A 13064-nucleotide genomic window follows, 5' to 3' on the forward strand; every position below is an offset into this window, starting at 1 on the left:
GATCATAAAATCATCTTCTGTCATCTTCCCCAAATTACATCCACCGCTCATAAAGACGAGAAAAGCTGTGCATTAAATTATACTTCAGATTTTAACCTTTGTGTCGTCCTCCCGGGTCAAATTGACCCTGTCTGTTTTGATTGTTCCTTCTTTACTCCCTTCCTTCCCTCTTTCCTCCCTCCTTTCCTTCCATTCTTCCTTCCTTCCTTCCTCCCTTCCTTCCTTCCTTCCTTCCTTCCTTCCTTCTCCTGCCTCCCTCCTTCCTTGCCTCTTCCTCCCTTCCTCCTTTCCTCCCTCCTACCTTCCTTCCTCCCTCCCTTCCTTTCTTCTTCCTCCCTTCCTTCTTCCTCCCTTCTTTCCTTTCTTCTTCCTCCCTCCCTTCTTCCTCCCTTCTTTCCTTCCTTCTTCTTTCCTTCTTCCTCCCTTCTTTCCTTTCTTCTATCTGTCTTTCTTTCTTTCTTCCTTCCTTCCTTCTTTCTCCCTTCCTTCCTCCTTTCCTTCATTCTTTCCTCCCTCCCTCCCTCCCTCCTACCTTCCTTCCTCTCTTCTTTCTCCCTTCCTTCCTTCTTCCTCCCTTCCTTCCTTCTTCCTCCTGTCTTTCCTTCCTCACTCCTACCTTCCTTCCTTCTTTCTCTCTTCCTCCCTCCTTTCCTTCCTTCCTTCTTCCTACCTTCCTCCCTTGACTCGAGGACAACAGGAGGGTTAGGACCAGTGTGGGAGATTTTATGGCAAATCGAGGTGGGGCCAGATTGGACCCCTCCGTGGGCCGGTTCTGGCCCACAAGCCACATTTTCGACACCCCTGCTATAGAGCATCATATGTCATGTTATGTGTCTGTTATCATGGTAACATTAATGATTTAACATTAACGGTATCCTGGTAACATGCAGCAGTGAGCATCCTCTGAGCTATTAGCAGATTAAATGAAGGTCAGCTGGACCGAGCTATTTCTGGGACAACTTTTTTTGGTTAAAATGACACAGTTTCTACTCCAGTTTTAAGGTTTACTCATCTTGGAGAGCTGGGATATTACATGCTCCAAAAATACTCTCATGTCATGCAGAAATACAGTAAAAAAATAACTTCTAGAGATCTGATGTGGAATTGGATCTGAAGTTGTTGTGTGTCATATCATTGTGAGCATTAGCATTTAGCTCAAAGCACTACTGCTCCTCTTAGTCCTGTTACTTTATATGGAGGTTTAATTTCTCACCTATCAATTTAAATGTCTAGATTTCACAAACAGACACTGACACACACACACACACACACACACACACACACACACACACACACACACACACACACACACACACACACACACACACACACAGGCACAAACCCTTCCCTGTTGTGTGTCTCCTTTATGACTCTATGGACTCTACCCACGCACACACAGGAGAAAGATATCACGTGTGCCGCTCAGACGTTCCCAAATCATTATCTGCACCCCCTCCTGAGAGGGTGGGTGGATTCCTCATACAGACACACACACACACACACACACACACACACACACGCACTCACACACACACACAGACATCATAGACAACAGGCGTGGGAGCGAGGGAGAAAGGGGAGAAGGAGAATTAGAGACTGTGTAGGGTGTGTATGTGAAAGGGAAACAGAGGGAGGGAGGGGCGGGTGGGCGTTGGGGGGGTGCAGTCACGAAACATGTTACCTTGCGTGTAATTAGGAAAGTGTATATTTGTTACATTCTGTATCCTTTTTTTTGTAAATATAAATCCAAGTTATAGGGCTTGTGGTTGCAGATGTTCCTCACCCTGCGCTCCCTGTCTCTGTTCCTGTAGAACAAGGTGACGTAGTTGAGGTCTGATGTCTCGGACTCGGTCTGCCGCGCTTCGATGAGCCGCCCGATGTAGCGGTTGACTCGCGTTCCCGGCGAGTGCTGCACGGCGGTGGTCGAGAAGGACGTCCTGCTCCTCAGCTTCTCTGACGCAGTCCGCAGGGCTCTCCGCTGTCAGATGCAGAGAAAGAAGAAAAAAAGAAAAAGACAACACAATCAAATCTCTGCAGAGGGCCCAGCCTGACTGATACGCTGAAAGTTTGGAGCTCGTGAGCTGGTGGTGAAGCATACTAATGTGTCTTGAGTTTTGTGAGGTCAGAGCTCAAAACTGTTTGTTATACTGTAAGTGTTATTTCGAGCTTTAGTAGAAACAAGATGAAAAGTCTTACAACCACGCTGGTCTGTTCATGAGAGGCTGTGATGCTCATTACTGCACACAGCAACAAACATGCATTGTTTAACCTTTGTATCGTCCTCCCGGGTCATATTGACCCCGTCTGTTTTGACTGTTCCTTCCTCCCTCCTTTCCTTCCTTCTTTCCTTCCTTCCGTCTGTTCTTCCTCCCTTCCTCTTTTCCTTCCTCCCTCCCTCCTTCTTTGTTTCCTCCCTCCCTCCCTCCTATCTTCCTTCCTTTTTTCCCCCGTCCTTCCTTCCTCCCTCCCTCCTTTCCTTCATACCTCCCTTCCTTCTTCCCTTTCCTTCCTTCCTTCCCTCCTTCCTTCCTCCCTCCTTTACTTCCCTTTCCTTCCTTCTTTCCCTCCTTCCTTCCTCCCTCCTTTACTTCCTTCTTCCTCCCTTCCATCCTTCCTCCTTCTGTCCCTCCTTCCTTGTTTCCTCCCTCCCTCCTACCTTCCTTCCTTCTTTCCCCATCCTTCCTCCCTCCCTCCTTTCCCCCATCCTTCCTCCCTCCCTCCTTTCCTTCCTTCCTGCCTTCCTTCCTCTCTCCTTTCCTTCCTTCTTCCTCCCTTTCTTCCTTGACTTGAGGACAACAGGAGGGTCAATGGATGAAAAATGGGAACTTTACTTTTCCTAGAGCCTTACCACATATAGAATGAACTAAACCCACTGTAAATTAAGTTGGATTGTAAATGAAAGCATATTAATATGGTACATTAACCCTGCATTAACTCATTTGTTGGCTACTTGGGGGCAGCATTAACAATCTGTTACTTATTTCCACATCCATTACCCATTAATCATCTGGAGTTGTGTTCCTGTCCACTTGATTAAAACTTAGTCCAATATTCACTCTCTTTTAGCTCTGTTTTTACTCTCTACCAAATCCTGAGGGAAATATCTGGCTCTTTATCTGCTAAATTGCTCGACTACGTTCACCAGCTAGTCTGCAGCTTATTTACCATTTGTTGCTGAGCTTCTTCTCTAAAAACAGCTGCCTCCTGTGGCCAAAAATGACACTATACGAGAGCACTGAGAGTGAACCAAAACAGTAAAGTTGCAGCCAGAAAGCAACTTAATAATGGCTGAATGTCGCTACGAAGCTGCATAAAGCTGAGCGGAGCTGCAGAGTCACTGATAAAACTCGGTTCATCACCTCAATACATTATTACTGTAAAGAAAAGATGCATCACAGCTGCTTTACTGACAAAATAAAGTGCTTAATACAAGATGAGCATGTATAGACTCATGTAACTACACACTTAAAGCAGACAGACAAAACTGGATTATTATAGACAAGAGGGAAGCATACACTAACCAGACACTAAATCTATCCCAATTGTAAAGCAAGAAAATGAAAGTATGTTTTGAATGACTCTTTAAAATATCAACAGCAGCTGAAGAGGCACTTCAGATGAAACTGCGGGGCAATTAACGGATCTGATTTGGAATATCTAAGGACTCAGGATGCAGTGACCAAGTAATGTGGTTTCTTTTTTAACATCTGGACAGCAGTCTGTTGTAGAAGAGAGAAATGCACATGGGGGGGGATTTGAAAGTCGTGAATTACTGTAATCAAGTTATTTGTGCATGGAGAACTTTCTGCAGGTTAGACAGGCATAAAGATGGCCTAATTTTAAATGATTAAAGGTTTATTTTTATGTAGCGTGGCAATTTAGGTCATCTCATGCTCATCTTTTTAGGCTCAGCTCTACATTGTACTTTCACAGCCAACTATATGAACTTTTAAATCATACAACAGGTGTATTTAATAACATTTACAGTGGCTCTGATCCATTTAAGCATCCCAGTAAGCCAGTGAGCATGCACATCACCTGGGACTGGTAAACCTAAATGCAATACATACAAAGACATGATTGATGTTATTAATTGCACCTGTGCTTTTTCCTGCAGTGACCAAGTGACAGCTATCACGGCTCAAGGCTGAATCCAATGCAGAAGTGCCACCGACGGCCACTAGACGCATTAACTTCTCTCTATAAATACAGAGTCAATCATTTACCTCAATGAGCCTTCATGGTCTTAATCTCTAAATTCGGGCCCCTCTAATAAGTGTGCTGGAGGTCATTACAGAAAGTACTGCTCCATAATAAGATTTAAGGACTTATAGAGTGGCCTTGATGTTTGCTGTGTGGGTGTTGATTGACAGCTGTGATTGACAGTTGTCTCACCTGCTGCTCTTCCGCGGCTGCAGGACTCACACAGACTCAGACTGCTGTTGCAATGTTTCGGTGAGTTTAATGTTACTTGATTACAAAACCTATATTTAAATATTCAGTATTAGTTTTAGTTCAGGGGCCACATAGAGCCTAATTTGCTCTCAAGTGGGCTGGAGCAGTAAAACCATTATACCATAACCTATAAATATTGTATAAAATATGTATAATGCATATTATAACATATAACCCTAGTAGGAGATACTGATAAAATAAGTCCAAGCCCACTAAGGGAAATTTTTGTTTCAAATCTGAACCACATTACATGTCAGTTATCTCAAGTTTGGACATCCACATGCAGATCATTGTTTATTAAAAAATTGGAATTATCTTTCTGTAATTTTCATACATTGCAAAGTTAATACCAGCCAGATTGGACCTCCCTTGGTGGCCCCACATGTTCCCTTGGTGGGCTGGTTCCATATGTTTGACACCGCAGCTCTAATTGTAATCAATGCAACTAACAAAGCTGAAAATTCATCTCTGACCTGTGAAATAAACAAGACTAATCACTGCTCATCTGAGATAAAGGGTGGCATGTTCTGTCCAAGAAATATGAATTATTCATTAACTGTATGGTGAGAAAGAGGTGGAATGGACCTCTTTTCCATGGAAATCTATACTGGTAGGCTAATCTACCATGCACTGTAACACAGTGATGGATTTGGAGCAACTTAACCCTCCTCTTGTCCTCGAGTCAAGGAAGGAAGGAAGAGAGGAAGAAAGAAGGAAGGAAGGGAAGGAGGAAGGAAGAAGGGAGGGAGGAAGGAAAGATGGAAGGGAGGAAGAAGGAAGGAAGGAGGGAAGGAAAGAAGGAGGAAGGGAGGAAGGACAGACAGAAGGACGGAAGGAAAGAGAGAGGAAGGAAGGAAAGAGAGAGAGAAGGAAAAAAGGAAGGGAGGAAGGAAGGAGGAAAGAAGGAAGGTAGGAGGGAGGGAGGAAACAAAGAAGTAAAAGAGGAAGGGAGGAAGGAAGGACAGAGGAAAGAAGGAAGGAAGGGAAGGAAGGAAGGAAGGACAGAAGGAAGGAAGGGAGGAAAGAGAAAAGGAAGGAAGGGAGGAAAGAAGATGGGGTCGGGAGGACGTCACGAAGATTAATTGGCTTCAGCAATCACTGATGTTATTAACTGCACCTGTGTGTTTCCTGCTTTGACACCCAAATCAGCGTTATGCTAGCAATCCTCCTCCTATCATTTAAAGTTCTGCCTGCTTTTTCACTACAGCATGTGAGTATTTATCTCCCTCTATATATAACGTGTATATACAGTCTGTTCACTGAGCTTATTCTGACTGAAAATGAGCTGTAATTTGTCAGCTTCAGGTGTGTTTTGGCTCGGCTGCATATGGAGTTAAATGCTAGTGTAGAGCTAGCGAGTCAACATGCATCCAATTAACACGTTAGCATGCATGTCAACAGCTATTTGATGCTGATATTTAGCATGTAACATTCATTATTTTAGCATGTATAAGCATGTTTCACTGTGGTGTAGAAGTTAGTGTGTGTTTTTAATTGCTTGTTAAAAATTATGCCAAAAAAGAAATCAGCTAAATAAACCCCAAATTGAAAATAACCAGAATTATCGTCATAGCAACCTGTACAAAGATGACTATTTGAAGACCTTCTACATTGAACTTATCTCAACTACAAGTATTATTAGAGAGGTTGTCAGTATTTTAGGTATATTTAATTGACAGCTACAGTATAGTACTAAGAATAAAACATGCAATATTCTTCAAATTAACACCTGCATCTATAAACATTAATTAAAAACACAGCGACTGTCACTCTCAATCTGTCTCAGCTGAGGTAATATGAAGATAATAATATAATTTAACTTCTTCTACAGATTCTACATCAGGGATGTCAAACTAATTTTCGTTCAAGGGCCACATACAGCCAAATTTGATCTCAGGTGGGCCGGACCAATAAAAAGATGGAAGGAAGGACGGAAGGAAACAAGGGTGGAAAGAAGGGAAAAGTGATAGGAAGGAAAGACAGAAAGAAGGAAGAAAAAGGGATTAGGAAGGAAAGGAAGGAGGGAAGGAAAGGAAAGGAAAGACAAAAGGAAGGAAGGAAAAGGGATTAGGAAGGAAAGGAAGGAAGGAGGGAGGGAGGGAAGGAAAGACAAAAGGAAGGAAGGAAAAGGGATTAGGAAGGAAAGGAAGGAGGGAAGGAAAGACAAAAGGAAGGAAGGAAACAAGGATGGAAAGAAGGGAAAAGTGATAGGAAGGAAAGAAAGGAGGGAAGGAAAGACAAAAGGAAAGATGGAAGGAAGGACAGAGGGAAGGAAACAAAGAAGGAAAGAAGGACAGATGACAGAATGGTAGGAAGGAAAATAGGACAGGAAGGAAGCCTTGGCGGGCCGGTTCTGGCCCACGGGCTGCATGTTTGACACCCCTGTTCTACATCCATCTTAATAAGTAAGTTAAAGTAGTAAGTAGTTGTTTTTGGGGTGAGGTATTTCCCCTCATTCCTGATGCAGTTTGACTTGTTTCAGGAATTAGCCAGTATCCTGAAGCAAAACACAAATTAGGCAAACTGTTGCACTAATGTTAAGAAAACAGCACACTTGACATGTGTTTAAAAAAGGCTAATATGTAACAGAGGCAAATTAAATGCAGTGCTTGGTTTGACTTAATTAGGAATAATTAAAAAAAAAAAAAAAAGATTACAGGACTTGTTAGAAGAGATTTGTTGCAGTGTAGTGCTGCACAATGCTTGGATTGGAAATTAGAAAAAGATGCAAATACTATCTAAACCAATAACAGCTGTATCATTCAAGATTTTACATCACATCACACATCACCAGACTCAGGAACAGTTTCTATCCAGAAGTTATCACCATACTGAACACTGCACTAAAGGATGCTGCAATTAACCCTCCTGTTGTCCTCGAGTCAGGAAGGGAGGGAGGGAGGGAGGAAGGAAGGAAGGAAGGAAGGAAGGAAGGAAGGAAGGAAGGAAGGAAAGGAAGGAAGGAAGGAAAGGAGGGAAGGAGGGAGGGAAGGAAGGAAGGAAGGAAGGAAAGAAGGAAGGGAGGAAGGAAGGAAGGAACAAGGAAGGAAAGGAGGGAGGATGGAAGGAAGGAGGGAAGGAAGGAAGGAAGGAAGGAGGGGAGGAAGGAAGGGAGGGAGGGAGGAAGCCGCATACTACATACTTCTATACTACATACTAAAGGACCAGATAGTAAGCAGACTGTTTACACTGTAGTAAACTACACGATAACCCACAATGCATTTGGTTCCTACCCGAGCTGAAATCAGCAGGCTGAAGCTGATTTCATTTTAGCTCTAACTCTGTAAATATACCACTTTATCCACATTTCTAACCTTTTTAGGAAGAAAGTAAAGTAGCCCTTTAGATCCACAATGTGACGCTAATTTGTCCAAATAACACCCGTTTAAAGTTTTGTTCTTGAGAATTCGGAGCCGCTCAAGTTAGCCGTAGCGAGTAACGCACTTCCTGTCATTTTCACAAAATAAAACACCCGTTTCCTTTTATTATTACAAAAACCATAATGATAGAATTGGTGCTTTTATTTTGAAAACAGGAAGCGAACATACCCTCGCTGTAGCTAACTTGAAACCACGAGGTGGTGATCTGTGACGTTTGTTTTGTTTTTGTTTTTTTTTCAGAAGTTGCATTGCATCTTGGGTAATTTGAGTGTGAGTAGTCAGCTTTTGATGCATACTCTGCATTTCTGGAGAATCTAGTAAACCATCCAGGAATTTCTCACATACTCTAAATCACATACTACGCAGTTGAAACACACTACATACTTCAAATGACGTCAGAGTTAGTACGAGTAGTACGGAAGTATGCAGTTTCTAACAGACCCTTGGACACAAAATTTAACATTCAGCAGTCTGCAGTAGATCATCAAAAAATCAGCATTTATCATTTGTCTTCTCCAGTAAACAGGTTTTATAATATTTGGCCCTTAAAACAATTTGCAGCGTCATCATTCCATTATAAAATTCCTCTCGGTCACAATGCTTGGATTTTGGCGACTTGGACACCGTAATCATGCAACAATGTGGCTAATGCTATTAGAGGAGATGATACCAGGCTGTGGGTGATTACCAGCAGTCATAATGCAGCATCATCAGAATCATGAAGCACTAATGCCTGGCTGAGCTCACACACGCAGTCGGGGCGGATTACAGCTCGAGGGCTATTTCTGACAGCCAGACCCTGTGATGCCGCGATCACCAAACACCAGCCGACCCAACCGACCGAAGAACCAACCAGCAAGCACTCAGACTGACTCACTGCTGCGTCATGTGTGGTGTAAAAGTCACCCAAAGATACTGAAAAAACACACGAGCAAGTTAGAACTCATGCTCATATGCACGTACACACACACACACACACACACACACACACACACACACACACATAAACACATGTACAAACACACATGCAGAGAAGCTTGAGAGCGAGTTTACATCAAAGAGTTGCTCATAATATCAATTCCACTGCCTTACTTTGTAATACAAGCATACTGTAGTACTTATGATGCTAGAAATCTGGATTACAGTGGTTTGTGTGTCTGTGTCTGTGTCTGTGTGTGTGTGTATGTGTGTAGCAGATTAAGAATCCAAGCAGGATTTCGCTCCATCACAAATGGACATACAAACCCATTAAAATGATTTTTTTTTTTTACATAACCTAGATATATTTATATCCACTCTGCACAGTAGTGTTACTCTCATGCATGCAAACAATAAAAAGTAATCTTATTTTGTTGAAAACTCTGACCCTGCCTCTATATTTGGTTGCCTTCAGCGTGCAAGTCACACACACACACTCACACACACACTTACCTTGTCGTCGTCCTCGCAGGTCATGACGTTGGAGAAAGGGATCTCGGCTTTGAACATCTTCCTACAGTGCATGAGCTGCACCAGCAGGTAGCACACCGTCTTGAACTTCATCCTCTTGGCTGGTTTGATGTCGGACAGAATCAGACCGGGAAAGATCTGTGGAGAGGAAGAGAGGACAGAGAAATAAAGCAAAGGATGCTCAAAGGTATTATACACACTGTTGGGATGGTTACTATGGAGATGTAATAGGTTACTATTTAAAATGTTATTAAGCATCAAAATCTAAGTCCAGCTGTTTTTCATGGATACTGACATGATGTATAAGGGAGATCATTTCTTATAAAACAAGATATATCTCTCATTTGAAACTGTATTCATTAGTTCATGTAGATTTTGGAATATGAAATAAAGATATTTGATGAATAAAGTGGGTTTAATTGGCACTGTGACTCCATTTAAGCCTATGTGTGCTCCAAATAATCCCAGGTCATGATTTATTTATAAAATGTAAAAAAAAAATATTGATTTGAAATAATTAAAAACAGCAATATATGTATTCAGTAATGTTAAATATTTAAAAAATGAGGGAAAAACCCTCCTGAGCAAAATCTTAAAGGTCTGACTTGAGATGTAACCTCCTTTATTTTGTAATCAGATTACCTAACACTATTACATCCTATTATGCCCCAACATTGATTATATAACTCTTTTTAGGTTAGGTTTTGCATCTGGGAATGATTAAATATCTCCTACATGCTGAATCTCACACACACAAACTGTTTCTCATCCAAGACTAAAAACAGACAGTTGTGTTTTGTTTTTTATTTCCTCTCTCTGGAAAAAGCCTCGCAGGTGAATAAAATATGTGCACCTGATTGTAAAAAAACAGCTAAAGTTCAAAAGTAAAGCCTGCAATAATTTGTTGTTGCAGCGTCTCCGTGGAAACCAACAAGTAGCACACACGTCAGCTACTAAAGGTTAAAAAGCCAATTGCTGCGTCTCAAATCACAATTACAGCTGTGTAGCACACTGTGTACATTATGAACTTACTTTCAACCGGTTAGTGTCATCTCTAATCAAACATGGACATTGCACATTTACCGGAAATGACGATTAGCTAAACTCAATACCGGCTAAGTCACTACAAACTGCTAAATTAACCCAATAAACCTACTGATGGCTTATATGTGACAACAGTATAGTGGAGCTTAGTTTAAAAAACATGTATAATTTATATTCATATAACGCAGCGATGTTCACTGCAGTTACAACATCCTCAGTCGTCATTTCCTGTTTGAAAAGTGGTCCCTCCCCTTCTACTATGGAGCCAAGATGGCGACCGTTGGGGGCAAGAAGCATCCATAGTTACACACTCAACTATCATGTTTCCATGCTAGGGATGCTCCGATCGTTATCGGCCGATATGGACCCTAAACAGGTTGATCTGTGGGCTCTCAAAGTGCAGATCAGAAAAGCCGATAGCATATGAATATATATATTTATATTTATTTATTTTTATTTTTTTACCCTAGACCTTGCCGTTGTAAATAATCCCCCTCACTTGGGGAGTAAGGCAAGTAAATTAAGTACATTTTATTCATTTTTATTTTATTTCATCTATTACTCTTGACAGGGCATGTAATGTTTACACAAATAAAAAGTTGATTGTGGTACGTAAATCGTGATCGGTATCGGCAGATTTATGATTCCTATGATCGGTGATCGGATCGTCCCCCAAAAATGCTGATCGGAGCATCCCTATTCCATACTTCTCAGTGTGAACGCACTTATGTGTACTCAAAATGTACACATAAGTGTAAGTACAAAATTTCCCTTAGGGGATCAATAAAGTTTCTATCTACAGAAGTACGAGATTTGAGACACAGCCAAAGTTTAGCATGTAGCCTTTAGCATATCACAATGATCATGTATAATGTGGTGTATTTGACAGTTTTTAATATATAATGTTTGGTATGTTAGCATATTTAAGCCCATATTTATCATACCAACATGCTGTGTTAGCATTAGCTCAAACTGTAGCTGAAGCTAATGGGAGTTTGCTCATTTATTTTACATTAGAAATGGATCTTTTTATGCTGCTAAATTCAGAAGGTGACAAAGTGAAAGCCTGTTATATGAATTTTAAAATCTACAAGCAGGCTGTTTGAACACTTTACACTCTCTGAAGCCTCACATATATAATTCAAGCGGGCCTATATTTAATTTATCTCTAAAAAAAAATGTTTCTGAAGTTCTAAACTTCAACTTAAAAGTCATCTTTTCACCTACAAGTTTCCAGATTACTATTCTTGGAAAAACTGACACGCGGCTTCTTTAATAATGAAAAACCTGAGGAGACGTTTGGATTATACGGTAATGGTTGGGATGAAAAGGAATGACAGAGGAGACCATGAGTGCTGTTAGGGAATCATCTCATTCATAGAAATAAAGTCGGCCTGGGTGGGATTTTTACTGTAAACTGAGAGCGTGCAGTGTTAGAAAACCTGCGTGTGTGTGTGTGTGTGTTTTCCTGCCAGTACTGTACAAGAGTATTTTACCGAGGATTTAACAAACACATACTCTGCTCTTGTGCACATGTACAGTTGGTGTGAGATAGTGATACTAGCCATGTGTATGCCAGCTTAACACATGGCCTCCCTCCCTCTCCTGCATCAGAGGATTAACTATTACAACACGGACAGATGTGTCACCTCTCCAGTTGTACGCTGGCAAGAGAAAGAGAAAGAGAAAGAGAAAGAGAAAGAGGGGGGGGGGGGGTGGGCGTACTTTGCGTCTGTATGATGGCACAATGAAAAACGTCTCTTGTTAATGAGAAAGCACTTTTCCACTGTAAAATGTCCTGCTTATACACATATCTTATAATTCTTTAAAAAAAACTATTTAAATAATCCTTGTCAAAAATATGTTGTTTGCTAATGTAATAAAATGTGACGTCCTTTTAACCCTCCTGTTGTCCTCGAGTCAAGAAAGGAAGGGAGGAAGGAAAGGAAGGAAGGATGGAAGGAAGGAGGACAGGAGGGAGGAAGGAAAGGAAGGACAGTAGGGAGGAAGGAAGAAGGAGGGAGGGAGGGAGGAAGGAAGGAAGGAAGGAAGGAGGGAGGGAGGGAGGGAAGGAAGGACTGGAGGAAGGAAGGAGGGAGGGAGGGAGGGAGAGAAGGAAGGAAGGAAGGAAGGAAGGAGGGAAGGATGGAAGGACAGGAGGAAGGAAGGAGGGAGGGAGAGAAGGAAGGAAGGAAGGACAGGAAAGACGGACAGGAAGGAAGGACAGGAGGAAGAAGGATGGATAGAAGGAAGGAAGGAAGGACAGGAGGAAAGAAGGAAGGAAAGAAGGAAAGAAGGAAAGAAGGAACAGTCAAAACAGATCAAGGTCAATTTGACCCGCAAGGACGACAGGAAGGTTAAATAGTGTCTGTCAGGTTTGATAAGCTACACTTCCAATATTCATCGTAATAAGGAGATAAGTCACACAAATGGAAAGGTGGGTGTGTGTGTGTGTGGGGGGGGGGGGGGGGGGCGTACTTTGCGTCTGTGTGATGGCACGATGAAAAACGTCTCTATGTGATGTTTCTGGAGGAAGGCATGTCTCTCGTGTCCGAAGCCCGGCTCCACCTCGTAGTCTCCATTCAAACACTCGAGGGTGGTCCTTGTGATGTGCACCTTGCTGAGAGCACAAGCGGAGGGAGGGGGGGGGGGCAGAGGACGAAAAGCAGTTAGTGATAAAAGTCAGGCGCCGAGGTCTCAAATCATTATTCCTCTCATTATTTTTATCTGTCTAAT

General features: G+C 42.0%; 1 protein-coding gene across 1 annotated transcript in view; it reads right to left on the reverse strand.

Moving 5' to 3' along the window:
- LOC128361501 (adenylate cyclase type 1-like) overlaps positions 1–13064 on the reverse strand; it is a 74986-nt gene that overhangs the window by 29322 nt on the left and 32600 nt on the right. The window contains exons 7-9 of the mRNA XM_053321989.1: positions 12807–12948; positions 9267–9422; positions 1784–1978 (exon numbers count right to left, since the gene is read on the reverse strand). Coding sequence (XP_053177964.1) covers positions 1784–1978; positions 9267–9422; positions 12807–12948 — 493 coding nt within the window. The remainder of the gene's footprint in view (positions 1–1783; positions 1979–9266; positions 9423–12806; positions 12949–13064) is intronic.

Source organism: Scomber japonicus, chromosome 7, assembly GCF_027409825.1.
Source record: "Scomber japonicus isolate fScoJap1 chromosome 7, fScoJap1.pri, whole genome shotgun sequence".
NCBI classification, from domain to species: domain Eukaryota; kingdom Metazoa; phylum Chordata; class Actinopteri; order Scombriformes; family Scombridae; genus Scomber; species Scomber japonicus.